At 38.9% G+C, this 16,995-nt stretch overlaps 2 protein-coding genes and 1 pseudogene across 5 annotated transcripts; all 3 read left to right on the top strand.

Moving 5' to 3' along the window:
- Window positions 1-52: 52 nt before the first annotated feature.
- LOC111498039 lies at window positions 53-4,868 on the top strand (annotated as a pseudogene).
- Window positions 4,869-5,313: 445 nt separating this feature from the next.
- LOC111498040 lies at window positions 5,314-6,652 on the top strand. Its single transcript, XM_023149094.1, has 2 exons — window positions 5,314-6,347; window positions 6,397-6,652. Exons 1-2 carry the CDS (start codon window positions 5,314-5,316, stop codon window positions 6,650-6,652), a joined length of 1,290 nt encoding a protein of 429 aa, XP_023004862.1.
- Window positions 6,576-16,259, top strand: LOC111497580 (pleiotropic drug resistance protein 1-like). 4 transcript variants are annotated; one of them, XM_023148409.1, is made up of 24 exons: window positions 6,576-6,654; window positions 9,123-9,408; window positions 9,513-9,633; window positions 9,715-9,803; window positions 9,893-9,977; window positions 10,059-10,218; window positions 10,358-10,434; window positions 10,529-10,582; window positions 11,135-11,225; window positions 11,308-11,609; window positions 11,694-11,975; window positions 12,055-12,371; window positions 12,454-12,614; window positions 12,703-12,806; window positions 12,898-13,054; window positions 13,132-13,227; window positions 13,684-13,832; window positions 13,909-14,241; window positions 14,335-14,625; window positions 14,691-14,771; window positions 14,849-14,982; window positions 15,056-15,283; window positions 15,349-15,775; window positions 15,861-16,259. In XM_023148409.1, exons 2-24 carry the CDS (start codon window positions 9,158-9,160, stop codon window positions 16,116-16,118), a joined length of 4,248 nt encoding a protein of 1,415 aa, XP_023004177.1. In that variant the 5' UTR covers window positions 6,576-6,654; window positions 9,123-9,157; the 3' UTR covers window positions 16,119-16,259. The 4 variants fall into 4 exon arrangements, with proteins under 4 accessions (XP_023004177.1, XP_023004180.1, XP_023004179.1 ...); XM_023148412.1 differs by having other exon boundaries at window positions 6,586-6,654; window positions 9,145-9,408; XM_023148411.1 differs by having other exon boundaries at window positions 6,602-6,678; window positions 9,145-9,408.
- The last annotated feature ends 736 nt before the right edge of the window (window positions 16,260-16,995 follow it).

Genomic DNA, 16,995 nt, shown 5'->3' on the forward strand with positions numbered 1-16,995 from the left:
TTTTTTTTTTTTTTTTTTTTTTTTTAGAACTCTAACTTTAAATGCGCCAGAAATGTTAGTTGAAATCAAGCTTGTTCAACATAATCACAAAATATTTAATATAAACATATTTATTAGATAATTTATTAGGAATCAGACTCTCCATAATAACCTAATATGGTTCGAATATAAGCTCTCGTAACTTATACTCTCCATAACTTTTGCTTTGTACTTTCCAAAAGACTTCATATCAATAAAGATGTATTCCTTTCTTTATAAACCGATTCCTAAATTAGCCATTGTGGAACTCAATCCCAACCATCTTCTCATGGCAATACATTGCTTTGTTGAGGCTTTGCGAATGGAGAAGGGCGTCCGGTGAACGGTATCAAGTTTACGAGCTTGTTTCGAGTTTGAAATCTCAATTGGGCATTCGGCTTGGTAATGTTTTGTTGAGTTTGTTCGTCAGGTTTGGTAATTTAAGTGATGCCTGGAATGTGTTTGATAAAATGTCTGAGAGGGATGTGTTTTCTTGGAATGTGTTGGTGGGTGGGTATGCTAAAGCGGGGTGTTTTGATGAGGCTTTGAATTTGTATCATAGAATGTTGTGGGCTGAAATTAGGCCTGATGTATATACTTTTCCCTCTGTTTTGAGAACTTGTGGTGGCGTTTCTGATATAGCTAGAGGTAAAGCTATTCATGCGCATGTCATTAGATTTGGATTTGAGCCGGATGTGGATGTGAGTAATGCTTTAATCTCTATTTTCATGAAATGTGGCTACTTTAGTAATGCAAGGAAACTGTTTGATAAAATGCCGAAGAGAGATCGTATTTCGTGGAATGCGATGATTTCGGGGTACTTCGAAAACGGAGAGGTATTGGAAGGATTGAGGTTGTTTTTCATTATGCGTGAGCTTTCGGTTGACCCCGATTTGATAACTATGACTAGTGTAGCATCTACCTGCGAGCGTCTTGGCGACGAGAAGTTAGGGAGAGAAATTCATGGATATGTAGTTAGGTTGGAGTTTGGGTGAATACTTCTTTGATTCATATGTATACATGTCTGGGGCATTTGGAGGAAGCAGGGAAAGTCTTTTCCCGGAAGGAGTTGAAAGACACCGTATCGTGGATGACGATGGTAGCAAGCTATGACCATCACAAGCTGCCTTATAAGGCTATGGTAACTTATAAAATGATGGAGATAGAGGGTGTTTTGCCGGATGAGATTATGTTAGTTGGTGTATTATCTGCTTGTGCTTGTTTAGACTATTTGGATTTGGGTATTAGGCAACATGAGATTGCCATCAAGACTGGCCTCATATCACATGTCATAGTCTCAAACTCTCTCATTGATATACCTCCATGGCCTTAGAAGTATTCCACAATATCTCAGGAAAGAATGTCGTATCTTGGACTTCACTTATCCTCGAGCTAAGGATCAATAACAGAAGTTTCGAGGCGCTGTTTTTCTTCCGTTAGATGAAGGAATCAACAAAACTGAATTCTGTAACTCTGATTACCGTCCTATCAGCATGTGCTAGAATAGGAGCTCTAATGCGTGGAAAAGAAATTCATACACATGCTCTACGTACTGGCGTCGGGTTTGAAGGCTTTTTACCTAATGCTATTCTAGACATGTATGTAAGATGTGGAAGGCTGGTCCCTACACTAAACCATTTTAACACTCAAAAGAAAGACGTTACGGCGTGGAATATACTCCTTACAGGTTACGCCGAGCAGGGACATGGCAAGCTTGCTATTGAGCTATTCAAAAAGATGCTTGAATCCGAACAAAATCCAGAAAGACTACCTTTATTTCGCTATTATGTGCCTGCAGCAGGTCAGGTATGGTTATGGAAGGTTTGAAGTATTTCAATGTAATGACAACCAAGGTTAATCTAACTCCTTATCTGAAGCATTATGCTTGTGTGGTCAATCTACACGGGCGTGCTGGTCGGCTGGACGATGCTTAGGATATCATATAGGACATGCCAATTAAGCCAGATGCAACTATATGAGGAGCCTTGCTAAATGCTTGCAGAATTCACAGAAGCATTGAGCTTGGAGAACTTGAAGCGACAAGTGTTTTTGAAAACGACGATAAAAGCATAGTCGGGTACTATATTCTTCTCTGTATAGGATGATGAGAGTACTTTGGGGATTCCTATATAATCTTCATCGTCCATGGCAACGACGTTCGAACAGCGAATGAGCGCTTCCTGATTGCTCGAAAAGTGTACTCGACTTACGTGCCATGCCAAACTTGAGGAAGCCAGTTAAGTTTCACTCTGATGGCTGAAATGACTATGTGTGGTGTTGCCATAGAACTTTGTTAAGGTAAGCCTTCTGCATTAGCACATTGAAGCATTCATGTCAATACTCGTCAAATTACCTAATAAAAATACTTTATATTTAACAAATTTCATAAAACCAATCATTTTTTATTTTAAAAAAATTAGAATAATGTTTTCGTTAGGATCCTATGATATTCAAAATATGGACAAATCTTCTACATCTATGATGATGATATTAGTTTCACTCGACTAATAGCTAATCAAATTAACCAAACTAAAGAAAACCAATTTGGTGATGGATGTCCGTTTGAGTCCAAAACCAATTCTAACGAATTGATAATCACTCCTACTTCAAACGAATAGTAGAGACTAATTTTAAGACGGAAGGTAATTACCAAATATATGTTAGAAAATGTTATTTTAAATGGGTTGAACTCATGTTATTCAAAATTATTTAAACAAAAACACTACCGGTCATAAAAGGTCAACTGTCCCTATCATATATACATAGAGCAAAAATACCGAGATTACCCCAAATACATCCCTATATACCCAAAATAATAATAACTTTATATTAAAAAAAAAATCTAAAAATACTTTTGTGTTTGTATGTATTTGGTCCAAAAAAACTTTAAAAAAATGTCTATGTAAAATTAAAAGTTATTATTGCATAATATATAATTTTAAATCTAATTTAATAGTTTTCATATGTCTATTAGACACAATAAATTAAAAATTAATTTTTTTAAGAGCTATTTTTTTTTTAATGTTTAAAGATCTCTCACTTCACTTATAATTCATCCCTAACTTAAAATTTAGGTTAAATTATCAATTTATTCTCTAAATTTTGAATTTTTTTTATCGGAACTTTTAAAAAAAATTCTTTTAAAATTAATTGATGGGTTGGATATTAATTTAAAAATTTTAATTTTATGTATGGTAAATTAAAAAAATTATAATTAAAGGAATAAATTTATAATTTTTTAAAATTTTAAAGTCTTTTCTTGCACTGCACGTTCTGTAAGGAGAGCACAGTAGCTAAGAACAACAACCCCAGTCAGAGCGACTCGAAAATCGGGAGTAGACTACAACGCCAGCATCCAAATTTTAGTCAACCCCATCTCTTTTCTCTTCCTACACACTTGGTTCATTGCTTCCTCCATGATTTTTCATATTTTTCAGTACAGAACATTAAGCATTCCTTTTGTAGAACACAGACAGGGCATCACCACAGACACTGAGGTTAATGTTCCTTCAGCTCAATCTCTTGTTGATGGGTGCAACATTTGCGAAAACATTTGCGAGCTTCTAGCTGAGAATCTGGTAAAGAATCATCAAGCTTTTCTTTTCTATAACTGATGAAAACGGGAAAACTAGCGTTTAATGCCGTGAAAAATCTTGTCACTCTGTTTTTCTTTGTTTCTGGGTTGGCTCTCTCGCTAGACTTGGGGGGTTAAAGAGACCCCAACTTACAATCATGAAAGACATGATGAGGTGGAGAAACATTGCAAATCTGTTCTGTCTTCTGCAGCTGAATTAAGCTCGGATACTTTAAGGTTTACTAGAATGAAGGAACAGCTTCAATTTGTGAATGGGGATTGTTGGCAAGATGGGGGAAAGTATCCTTTACCGCCTTTTAAGAATGGGTGTCGTGTGTTTTCTGTAAACAGGTTCTGTAGTAACCCTAATTTTTTCCCTTTGAAATTGATTTCGTTTTGGGTCACTGACATTGATCTTGTTTATCAAACTAAAAGGGCTGTTAGTTTAAGAGGGTTAGTGTCAATGGGCATTACTACGGATACTTTATCCTGTTCCTCTCAACATCCTAATTTTCAGTTTTGGCCTGGCCGTTCTGAGCTTATCCTTTCCTTTCAAGGAATCTATACTGAATCCAAGAAGAATGGTGGGGAAAGAGTGCTGTGTTTGTTGGGTCGTGGGACGTTACCTGCCCGTGATCAGGAATCGGGTGATCCGTGGCATTGGGCGAAAGATTTGAATGTGAATCATCACCAGTTGCCACTTCTCCAAGATGATAAAATTCTACTTGTTTTGCGCTATCCGATGAAGAATTCGCTGACAAGTCAGGTAATCCGAGGGGAAATGAGAAGTTTAAACACGAAGTCGAACGCTAAGTATTTCGACGACATTCACATTTTGTCTCAACTTGGAGATATGAACTATGATCGTGCATCTGAGAAAGTTGTGGACAAAGCATGTGGTTCATACCCTTACAATGATAAGTTAATGAAGAAAAACATTAGTATGTATCGAGGTTCTTATTTTTGTGAGGTTTTACAAGAAATAACGAGGGGTCAAGCTTTCACAATCCTCCCAAATTGGAGATGCAACTCTACAGATGAGTTTTGTACGAAACTTGGTTTGTTTATATCAATGATCAATAGTACAGATGAAAGTTTTAACGATGTGGGACTTTATTTGCAAGATGTGAAGTGTAAGACGCTTGGTTTGAACAAAAATGGCTTTTCTGTTAGTGTTTCAGCTGTCTTTCGGGCTGTTTTGCCGTCGGACAATCGCCACGCTGCTTGGAGAAGATCTGCACTTAATAATATGACTATGGTCTCTGAGGGAATTTAGAACTCTTCAAGTGGGCAGCTTTGTATGGTTGGTTGTGTTGGACTTGTTGATGCTGAGAAGATTTCGTGTGACTCGAGGATCTGCCTGTATATACCTATCTTGTTTACACTCGAACAACGAAGGATTCTTGTCGGTTCGATTTCAAGCATCGATGATAAGCCATTATACTCCCCTTTGTCATTTGAAATGTTATTAAGACCTACAGAGCTGTGGAGTCAGTTTAGGAACTCTCAACCATTTTATAGCTGTACAAAAATTGCTTCAGCTCGTGCTGTGCTTGAGAAATATGAGCCTTTTGGCTTGCGAACCGTCGTGAAGGAGTCATTGCTGCATTATCTCAAATGGGAAGACACAAACATATGATCTCAGTGAGTCTCTTCTCTTAGAAGATCTCACCCTTAATGTCCCTGCACTTGGTTCTCAAGCTTCCAGATTTCATGTTCAAATGGAAATTATCTCTGTTGGTTCGTTTTTCGTATGGGATTCGTCAAGGTTAAACGGAGCTAACTCAGACAGGGAAGCTTCATATCATGTTAAGCCTGAACACACTGAAAAGAAGCTGCTTGTTAATGTGTCTGCACTACTGGCATTCTCTGAACAGACAAGCAGCAACTTTTCTGCACTTTCCGTGGAGGGCATTTTCGATCCGCTCGTTAGAAAAATGTATCTAATTGGCTGCAGAGACATTTGTTCGTCCCCGTCCTGGAGAGTTTTACACGAGACCATGGATCTTGAAGATGGCTTGGATTGTCTCATTGAAGTGGTCGTGTTTTATCCTCCTACTACAGCTCCATGGTTTATCAATCCATCTGCAGTGATTTCCATTTCTAGCCAACGGTCAGAAGATGACCCTTTCTATTTCTGCCCAATAAAACTCGAAACGATGCCGATCATGTATAGGAGGCAGCGACAAGATATTCTTTCTCGTAAGATCGTTGAGGTTATACTCCAGATATTGACACTTTCCGTGGCTGATGCTTGCATCTTGAGCCAAATATTTTATATAAATGATAAGAGGGAGTCTGTTCCATACATATCTCTTGTTACTTTGGGAGTTCAGTCCCTTGGTTATACTCTTCCACTGGTCACTCGTGCTGAAGCTTACTTTATTCAACGAGGTTCCATATCTTATAACGAGTCGTATGATCTCGGAAATAACCTTTGGTTCATTGTAAAGCTTCAAGTTGTGATCTCACTTCTATTGACTTTGAGGCTTTGCCAGAAGGTTTTGAAATCTAGGATCAAGTTACTACGACAAGCTCCTCTTGAACCACATCGTGTCCCAAGTGATAAGTCGGTGCTTATTGCAACCTTCTTGATACATCTCGTCGGGTACGTTGCTATTCCCATTGTTCATACTTCAAGGACAGCCGAAATCCGATTAAAGAGTTCCATGATTCCTAGCAGAACTTCAGGTTCCGACGTCCTGCAGGGATGGGAAAAAGACCTACACGAATATGTAGGTCTTGTTCAAGATTTGTTCTTACATTGGCAACTTGTTATGGAAAATTGATTGCAAACCTCTTAGGAAGTTCTATTTCATTGGAATCACATTGGCCAGACTTCTCCCACACATCTATGACTTTGTGAATCCAAGCATGGATTTCTACTCTACATTTGGGGATGTTTCCATTCCTTTGATTGCGTTCATCCTTGCTGTCATCGTCTACGTTCAGCAGCAATTGAACTATGAGAAATTCAGTCGGGCTCTCATCGTCGGGCGGGTTAGGTTTCTTCCAAGAGCTTCCAAAATGTATCAAAGGTCGCCTTCCAAGTCATTATGAAGGTGAGCTTGCTTCTGCTGAAAAAGGTAATACCAAACATGAAGACATAGAACGACACCTAATAATTTACGAAGCATGTTGACATCAAAGTTGTTTTGATGCATCAAAAGTTATAAAAAATTTAGTCAAAGCAATGAAGTAATGGCTTATTCTTTGATTATGAGTCAATAAACTCGACTTGTTCAAAGTCGAACTTTAAGCATCATGTTGAAATCATGGAATGTGATAGTCATGCATTGAAAAGTTATTAATTGTGGAGCATTTCTTAGAAAAGAATTGTTTGTGCTTTTGTTTCTTTAAATAACCATCAAATGTACATTTTATTTAGGAAGTTGAAAAGTATTGTGATTGAAGTATTTTAAAGTGTGTTTTGCTGAGTGTTTCATTATGTTTTGGTTATTTATTTCAGTATGCTTCGATCGAGGGTAAAAAACAACATTGGCTTGTAGCTATCAAATTCTCATTTTTACTGTTTTTGGCTTACAAGAATGTTATATTATTTTGTTGGAATCCCACGTTGGCTAATATAAGTAAGAGACACTATCTCCATTGGTATGAGGCCTTTTGGAAAAATCAAAAGTTAAGTCATGAGAACTAATACTCAAAGTGGACAATATCATACTATTGTGGAGGTTCATTGTTCCTATCATGCCCCAATATCTTTTAAACATAAGATGTTGGGATGTGAATTTGTGAGATCACATTCCTTACAAGGGTGTGGAAACCTCTCCCTAGTAGACGTGTTTTAAAATCGTGAGGCTGACGATGATACGTAATGGGTCAAAGCGGACAATATCTACTAGCAGTCGGATTAGGCTGTTACGGAATTTGAATATTAGTCCTTTTATTCGAGGATATAAGACCATACCCTGTTGAGTCTATAGTTAGGTGGACGTGGACACTTTGATACATAGTTTCTAGCTTTATATTTTGAAAGGCTTGAATTAAAGGCATTTGGGTCATGAACCTTGAGCCAGTATGATTCTTTATGGTATGGGCTAAGGATGGCCCTTATTTTAATGTGCATTTTACTTGGTTGGTATCAAATTAAAACGAACCAAACAGAATAATAAAAGACCATTAGACCTTCAACTGGCTTTGTTTGGTGTTCATTTATTTGGATATTGGCTAGTTGATCTATGAATAGTGAATATTAATGTCCATAAAAGTTCAACACCCTTAAATGCCCATAAAACTCTACTGGACCTTTCTTTCCTACTCTTACTCATAGAAGGGCTTAATGTAGATCTATCAAAACCCATTAAGATATTAACTTTCTAAGCAATAATCTCATCAAATTAAGTTTTTTGAATGTTAGATATCTATCTGTCTGCCATATCATTAGTTGTAGTCAGCCCATTGTTTTGGCATCCACCTCTTCTTCTCCAACCGCTTTTGCATGTGTGACATCCCTCGTCGATTGGAGAGGAGAATGAAACATTTCTTATAAGGGCGTGGAAACCTCTCCTTAATAGACGTGTTTTAAAACTGTGAGACTGACGGTGATACGTAACAAGCCAAAGCGGACAATATCTGTTAACGGTGGACTTGAGTTGTTACAAATATTATCAGAGCTAGACATACAGCGGTGTGCCAGTGAGGACATTGGGCCCCTACGAAGGGTGGATTGTGAGATCCCACGTCGATTGGAGAGGAGAATAAAGCATTCCTTGTAAGGGTGTGAAAATCTCTACCTAACAGACGTGGTTTAAAACCGTGAGGCTGACGACAATATGTAATGGACCAAAGTGGACAATATCTACTAACGGAGGGCTTGAGCTATTACAACATGGCTTTTGACCCTTGCTCAAACACCCCTTCAACTTCCACAATATCAAAGAATATTTTTTTCTCCTTCCCAACCGATGTGAGATCTCACAATCCACTCCCCTTCGAGGCCCAACGTCCTCGCTAGCACTCGTTCCCTTTTCCAATTGATGTAGGACCCCCCAATCCACCCCATTCGAGGCTCAGCGTCCTTGCTGGCACACCGCCTCGTGTCCACCTCCCTTCGAGGCTCAACCTCCTCAATGGCACATCACCCGATATTTGGCTCGACCTCAAGGTTTTTAAAACGCATTTGCTAGGGAGAGGTTTCCACACCCATATAAAGAATGCTTTGTTCTCCTCCCAAACCGACGTGGAATCTTACATGCATGGTAATAGAAAGATGTAAAAATAACAAGCATCCAACAATTGGGAAAAGGTTAGTCAAAATGTGGTAGCCAAACTATATAATTTATTGCAGTTTGATGCAACAATAGAAAAGTCCAAGTAAGGACATATACATATAAGGAAGCTATATATTTAGGTTTCCCTTTTTAGTTTGCATTAAAGAACATTAATTCCAATGGTGAAAATTTATGATATAGTAAAAAAGTGCTGAAGGAAAATGAATAGCCTGTATTGAATCTGCTACACCTTTTCCTGTTTCTTTTTGCTCCTTTTATAGTTTTTGAGTTATCTTCAGCTTTAATCCATCAATGAAATAGTGGAAGGAGATTCATGGAGGCATTCTCAAGATCAACACATGGGGAAGATGATGAAAAAGCACTGAAATGGGCAGCACTGGAGAGACTTCCCACTTACAAACGCTTAAGAAAAGGTTTATTGACATCATCTCGTGGTGAGGCCAATGAAGTTGAAGTTGAAAAACTTGGTCTTCAAGAAAGGAAGAGATTGATGAAGACGCTGATGAGTGATACTGAACTAGACAATGAAAAACTCTTACTGAAGCTGAAGAAACGCCTTGATCGGTACGAATATGAATGAAAAGTTCCTACTGATATCATTTGTTGCATTTTCTGCTATTGTTCAACTAAAACTGATATCATTGGTTGTTATGGTGGCTAAAACTTAGAGTTGGAATTGATATTCCCACCATTGAAGTAAGATTTGAGCATCTTAGAGTTGAAGCTGAAGCCTATATTGGAGATAGAGCTTTGCCTACTCTCCTCAACTTTTTTGTCAACTTAGTGGAGGTAAGAACAACAAGCTTAGCATATGTATTTCATCCACAACAAAATATTTTCTAAACATCACCTGCAACTTTTTCTTTGAAGGGTTTTTTGGCAAATCTTCACATAGTGTCAAGTAAAAAGAAACAGCTGACAATTCTTCATGATGTTAGTGGAATCATTAAGCCAAGCAAGTAAGAAGAGATGACTTTCTAGTAATGGCTGCTCTCCAGATTGTTATTTGCTATGAACTTAAAAGCCTTTTGGGGGTAAAACTTTGCAGGATGACACTGCTTTTAGGCCTTCCAGGTTCGGGAAAAACGACACTTTTGATGGCTCTAGCAGGGAGGCTTGCTTCTGATTTGAAGGTAGGTTTGAGTTCAAGTTTTAAAAATCAGATTCTTAGACTTAAATTCATATGGGAAACCACTGAGTTTTGCTTCCAATAGGTCTCTGGGAAGGTGACTTATAATGGCTACAGCTTTAATGAGTTTGTTCCACAGAGAACTTCTGCCTATGTGAGCCAAAATGATGTCCATATTCCCGAAATGACTGTAAGAGAAATCTTGGCCTTTTCTGCAAGATATCAAGGGGTCGGGTTTCGTCACGGTCTCTCTCTCCCTCTCTCCCTGCAAGATTTTTCTGAGAAATTGCCATTTTCTTCCTTAGAAAGCTTTGTAGAAAAGTGTTGTAGTTATGACAACTAACAATAACGAAAGATATGACCAATAAGGGTAGGTTTTTGCAGAGTTGCTGGCAGAGTTGACAAGAAGGGAGAAAGAAGCAAACATTTTGCCTGACCCAGATATTGATGTGTTCATGAAGGTGTGACTTAGAGGCCTCTAAATAACTTTCTTAGCCACACAAAGAGATGAAAAAGCAAAAAAAAATTCATACAATTCTTTTGTAAATGTTGCAGGCAGCATCACTAGAAGGCCAAAAGAGAAGCGTGATCACAGATTATGTTCTGAAGGTATTGTTATCAGACATAAATCTTACTGAACTAACAGATATTGTCCTTCTTGGATTTTCTCTTTCGGGCTTCCCCTCAAGGTTTTTAAAACGCATCTACTAGGGAGAGGTTTCCACACCCTTATAAAGAATGTTTCGTTCTCCTCCCCAATTGATGTGGGATCTCACAATCCACCCCCCTTCGGGGCTCAACATCCTCGCTGGCACTCGGTCCATTCTCCAATGGATGTGGAACCTCCCAATCCACCCCCCCTTTGGGGCCCAGCACCCTTGTTGGCACACCGCCTCGTGTCCACCCCCTTTGAGGCTCCTCCTCGCTGGCACGTCAACTGGTGTCTGACTCTGATACCATTTGTAACGGCCCAAGCCCACTGCTAGCAGATATTGTCCTCTTTGGGCTTTCCCTTTTGAGCTTCCCCTCAAGGTTTTTAAAACGCGTCTACTAAGGAGAGATTTCCACACCCTTATAAAGAATTCTTCATTCTCCTCAACCGATGTGAGATCTCACATAGACTCTCTTTAATCAAATTTCTTTCTTCCTCCAACAACACAGGTGCTAGGATTAGACTTCTGTGCAGACACCAGAGTTGGAGATGAAATGATCAAAGGCATTTCAGGAGGACAGAAGAAGCGTCTCACCACAGGTTACCCATCAAAATCACTAAACAAGAAACTAGAAAGTTAACCAAGGAGCTTGAAATGATTTAGTTCCCTACGTGTTTTCAGGTGAGATACTTTGTGGGTCTACAAAGGTACTGTTCATGGACGACATATCTACAGGCCTAGACACTTCAACAACCTTTCAAGTTGTGAACTCAATCAAGCATTACGTTCATATTCTCAATGGAACTGCTATCATTTCCCTTCTCCAGCCCGCACCAGAAACTTTTGAACTGTTTGATGATATCATTCTCCTGTCTGAAGGCCAAATAGTGTACCAAGGTCCCTGCCAGAAAGTCCTTGAGTTCTTTGAGTTCATGGGCTTCAAATGTCCTGAAAGGAAAGTAGTGGCAGACTATTTGCAAGAAGTATGTACCTATAAAGTGTAGAGTTCTTCTTTTATTACATTGTAAATGGAAAAGATGGCTCAAGAGTGAGTGAATTTGGTGCAGGTGACTTCAAGGAAAGATCAGCAGCAATATTGGGCTGAGAAGGACAAGCCTTACACATATGTCACAGTGGCACAGTTTGCAGAAGCATTCAAATCCTTCAATGTTGGAAGGAAACTAGGAGAGGAATTATCAGTCCCCTTTGAGAAAAGCAAGTGCCACCCTGCTGTTTTGGTAACAAAAAAGTATGGCATTGGATATAAGCAAATTTGGAAGGCCTGCTTCGATAGAGAAGTCTTGCTGATGAAGCGTAACGTGTTCGTGCACATCTTCAAACTCACGCAAGTCGGTAAACGAAGCTGTCTTTATTTGGCCTATCAAAATCTATCTGATATCTGACTTCTCCTCATCTTTCTTCTACTAGATTTTTCTAATCTCAGTCATTTCGATGTCGCTTTTCTTTCGAACCGAGATGCCCCACGACTCGATAAACGATGGACAAATTTACATGGGCGCTTTGTTTAACGCACTCGTTGTTTGTATGTTCAATGGGATGTCCGAGCTTCCATTAACAATTGCTAAGCTTCCTGTTTTTTACAAGCAAAGGGACCTCCTTTTCTTCCCAGCATGGGCATATGCTCTTCCGGCTACCATCCTTAAAATTGCTGTCTCTTTCGTAGAGGTTGCACTTTGGGTTTTTACCTCTTATTATGTTACTGGCTATGATCCAAGTGTTAAAAGGTTGATATTAGTTCTTAACATCTCCTTGCTGGCACTGTGTTCCATCAAAGGTCATGTTTGATGCCATTATAACTGTTTGCAGGTTTTTTAAACAGTACCTTGCTCTTGTTCTTGCTAACCAAGTGGCTTCTGCATTGTTTCGATTGATTGCGGCCGTTGCTCGAAGCTTGGTAGTTTCAAACACGTTTGGTTCATTTGTTCTATTGATACTCTATGGAAACGATGGTTTTATTCTCTCGAGACGTATGTGATAACTGATAGCCATGTATTAACTTTTTCTTGACATTCTTAATATAAAAACATATGTAACAATTCCTTTTGATATCCACAGATGCCATGAAAAAGTGGTGGAAATGGGCTTACTGGATATCACCGATGATGTACGGGCAGAACGCATTGGCAGTGAACGAATTCCGTGGAAAAAATTGGGATCAAGTACTTTCTAGAAACTCAGCAACCTTAAAAATGTTTGCATTTTGTCAGAATCTACAAATGTTTATGTCAGAATCTTTACTTTCTTGCCAAGGTTGTCCCTTTTAGTGGGGAAACTCTAGGGGTTTTGATTTTGAAGCTTCATGGATTCTTCCCATCTGCTGATTGGTATTGGATTGGAGTGGCTGCATTGATTGGATTCATTCTTGTATTCAACTTTTTATATGTCTTAGCCCTCACTTATATGAACCGTGAGTCATTTGTCATTCTTTGCTCCAAGTTAGAACTTAAAAGAACAAATTGTTTATGCTTTGCATGTCTTATGCAGCATTGATCATGCCTCGGGCTGTGAAACCGCAAGTCTCAGAGAGCAACGAGGAGGAGTTCGAGATCAGAAACACCCCATCTTGTGAAAATCTTGCAGGTTTATGGCTCGAAAACATGATTTTAGTTTGTGAGATCCCACATCGGTTAGGGAGGAGAACGAAACACCCTATATAAGGGTGTGGAAACTTCTCTCTAGTAGACGCATTTTAAAAACCTTGAGGAAAAACCTGAAAGGGAAAACCCAAAGAGGACAATATGCCAGCGAGGAGGTTAAGCCCCGAAGGGGGGTGGATTTGATGGGGGTCCCACGTCAATCAGAGAAAGGAACGAGTGCTAGTAAGGACGCTGGCCCCAAAGGGGGATGGATTGTGAGATCCCACATCGGTTGGAGAGGAGAGCGAAACACCCTTTATAAGGGTGTGAAAACCTCTCCCTAGCAGACGCTTTTTAAAAACCTTGAAGGAAAGCCCGAAAGGGAAAGCCCACACAGTTCCTTTCCTTTAGTTTGATCTTGCTTCATAAAAGGCACTCACTCAATTGTTTTTTCAAACAGCTAATGGAAGAGAAAGTATGAGAGCTGCCTCCCAAGCATGGAATGAAGCAACTGACAAGGCCACTTGTAATAAGAGAAAAAAAGTTGTTCCATTTAATCAGTATGTGCTCACTTTCGATGAGATTGTATACTCGGTTGATATGCCGGAGGTGATTAGTCGTATAACTACTCATAAGGCTTCGAGCTAAGATTACTTCAGAGCTAATTGTGAAGATGAACATGCAGGAAATGAAGAGTCAGGGTGTCATGGAGGATAAACTAGTGCTTTTGAAAGGGGTGAGTGGTGCTTTCAAGCCTGGTGTGCTAACTGCTTTGATGGGCGTGAGCGGAGCGGGTAAAACGACTCTGTTGGACGTGCTATCTGGGAGGACAACGGGTGGATATATCGAGGGTAGCATCAAAGTTTCTGGCTACACGAAAAAGCAAGAAACGTTTACTCGAATTTCGGGTTATTGTGAACAAAATGATATCCATTCTCCTCATGTTACGGTTTTCGAGTCTCTACTCTACTCGGCATGGCTACGTCTCGGCTCTGATATCAGCAAAGAAGCAAGAAAGGTTGCTATATTAACTGAATTCCTCTAGGATTTTAAGCTTTTTACCGACATCATTGAACGAATGAGTATGCTTAGTTGTTCTAATCTATTGTAGATGTTTGTGGAAGAAATCTTGGAGCTGGTTGAACTTGACACATTAAGGCAAGCAATAGTTGGGTTGCCTGGTGTAAACGGTCTCTCGACCGAGCAGCGCAAACGGTTGACAATAGCCGTGGAGCTGGTGGCGAACCCATCCATAATTTTTCTTGATGAGCCAACTTCAGGACTAGATGCAAGAGCTGCTGCAATCGTAATGCGGGCAGTAAGAAACACGGTCGATACAGGACGAACAGTTGTGTGTACAATCCATCAACCGAGCATTGATATATTTGAAGCTTTTGATGAGGTAAAACCTTTAACTTTGCTAAAACCTTATCTGATTTGAGCTGACCAATTTATATGAGGCTGCAGCTATTGCTGTTGAAGCGAGGAGAGACGATATATGTTGGACCTCTTGGACATCGTTCTTTCCATTTGATCAAGTATTTCGAGGTAAAAAGATGTTCCTACAAAACAATCTATTGGTATATATCAGTTACGATATGTATAACGTTTTCGTGTCGGTTTAGGGGATCGACGGAACGAGTAAGATAAACGAGGGTCAAAATCCAGCAACGTGGATGTTAGAAGTGACCTCCTCGACACAAGAAACGGTCTCAGGGGTCGATTTTGCAGATCTATTCAAAAAATCTGAGCTTTATAGGTTGGTAACAATATTATAAACATAGTTCTAGTCAAAAAAACACTTGGATCATCTCATGTTTTCATGTTTTTAGGAGAAACAAGGAAATAATCAAAGAACTGAGTGAGCCTCCCCCTGCTTCCAATGATATCCATTTCCAAACCAAATACTCTCAGCCTTTTTCCAAACAATACTTAGCTTGCTTATGGAAGCAACATTTGTCGTATTGGCGTAATCCATCGTACATTGCAACCAAATTTCTGTTCACGCTCGGTGCATCGTTGATACTCGGGACAATGTTTTGGAACCTTGGCTCCAAGAGGTAACTTACAACATGTTCAAGATTTGCTTCATTTTTATAAAGAACTGACTCGATATCAATCCTAGAACGACATACATCGATATGCTTAACTCGATTGGTGCTATGTATACGGCGTCGCTCTTCCTCGGTATACAAAACGCTGGAGGCATACAGCCCGTCGTTTCGATCGAGCGAACAGTATACTATAGAGAACGAGCGGCGGGAATCTATTCAGCCTTGCCATATGCCTTGGCTCAGGTTACAATTGAGCTGCCATACATTTTCGCACAATCTTTGATGTATTGCATCATAGTATATGCAATGATGGGATATGAATGGTGTTTTACCAAAGTTCTTTGGTTTTTCTTCTTCATGTTCTTCACTTTCCTCTACTTCACCTACTATGGCATGATGACGATCGCTGCAACACCGAGTTACCACATCGGTATGATTATTTCGACTGCATTTTATGGGATGTGGAACCTCTTTTGTGGCTTTATCATTCCTAGAACTGTAAGTATTTTCTTCGAAGAACGGTTGATATATGAATCGTTATCGAGTTATGGTCGAAATGACGCCTATAAATTGTGTATCGCAGAGGATTCCGATGTGGTGGAGATGGTTTTATTGGACTTGTCCTTTGTCATGGACGCTGTATGGGTTAATTGGTTCACAATTTGGAGATGTGGAGGAGAAGATGGATACAGGGGAGACAGTTGAGGAGTTTATAAGAGAATTCTTTGGGTTTAGGCATGATTTTCTTGGAGTTGTTGCTGCTGTTATTATTGGGTTTGGAGTTTTCTTTGCTTTCTCATTTGCCATTTGTATCAAGGTATTCAATTTTCAAAAGAGATAGTAGTACCCATTTCTTCTATTCTTCGGGACTGAGTTCATATAAGTTGTATCGGTCTAGCCTTTCAAAAATTGTATCGCAAATGGTGTTGAGAATGCCTTTCGAACCAGAACCTTAATCTGGCGCCTTAGACCAACTCGGCCATCTCAACATTTTTCTTTTCTATTTTTGTTGAGTGTACGAGACTTTTTCAAATATTTTTCTCTTATAGGACTCAATATTATTCTCTCTTTCTCACTTGTCTCCCACTTTGAAAGAAATATTACTGGAAACACAATTGACTAAGAACCTGCCATCTTAACTTCCAAATGAATCCACATTTGTTACATGCACACATGATGATCATAATCATCCAAAACTTGCATCTTTATTCAAACAATTCATGCATATAAATCATATCCCATTGTTTGAAACCCTTTATAGATTTGAAATAACTGTTGTGGAAGGCAACAAATTCCCCACTATTCATATCATAATCAACAAATACAATCACGACCCACTTACCAGTTCAATCAAAATTAATTCATTTCTATATAACGTGATAAACTATGTTCATAGTGGATCCATTCAAGACACCTAACATTGGGTATTGACAACCTCAAAATTTCCAATTTTGAAATTTCTAATATTTTGATCCATTATGTTACTTCAATCAATCAATGAAAAGGGACAAATGTTGACATATACAGGGCATCCATGTTTGGTTATGTAATTCATTACTCTTTATATATATATTAAGATTAGACTCCATTAAAAAATTTAAACTTTTCCACACAAGCAACCATGATCATTCAAAAGAAAATTCTTAGATTTTTTTTTTTTTTTTTTTTTTTTTTTTTTTTTTTTTTTTTTTTTTTTTTTTTTTTTTTTTTTTTTTTTT

The sequence above is a fragment of the Cucurbita maxima genome, unplaced genomic scaffold, assembly GCF_002738345.1.
Source record: "Cucurbita maxima cultivar Rimu unplaced genomic scaffold, Cmax_1.0 Cma_Scf00024, whole genome shotgun sequence".
NCBI classification, from domain to species: domain Eukaryota; kingdom Viridiplantae; phylum Streptophyta; class Magnoliopsida; order Cucurbitales; family Cucurbitaceae; genus Cucurbita; species Cucurbita maxima.

Excerpts from the sequence above, each read along its gene's own strand:
- LOC111498040 (XM_023149094.1), top strand. The coding sequence starts at position 5,314 with ATGGAAATTATCTCTGTTGGTTCGTTTTTCGTATGGGATTCGTCAAGG. Across the intron at positions 6,348-6,396 it reads GTAGGTCTTGTTCAAGATTT|GAAGTTCTATTTCATTGGAA; the intron begins GTTCTTACATTG and ends CAAACCTCTTAG.
- LOC111497580 (XM_023148409.1), top strand. The coding sequence starts at position 9,158 with ATGGAGGCATTCTCAAGATCAACACATGGGGAAGATGATGAAAAAGCA. Across the intron at positions 9,978-10,058 it reads GGCTTGCTTCTGATTTGAAG|GTCTCTGGGAAGGTGACTTA; the intron begins GTAGGTTTGAGT and ends TGCTTCCAATAG. Across the intron at positions 14,626-14,690 it reads TATTTGAAGCTTTTGATGAG|CTATTGCTGTTGAAGCGAGG; the intron begins GTAAAACCTTTA and ends ATGAGGCTGCAG.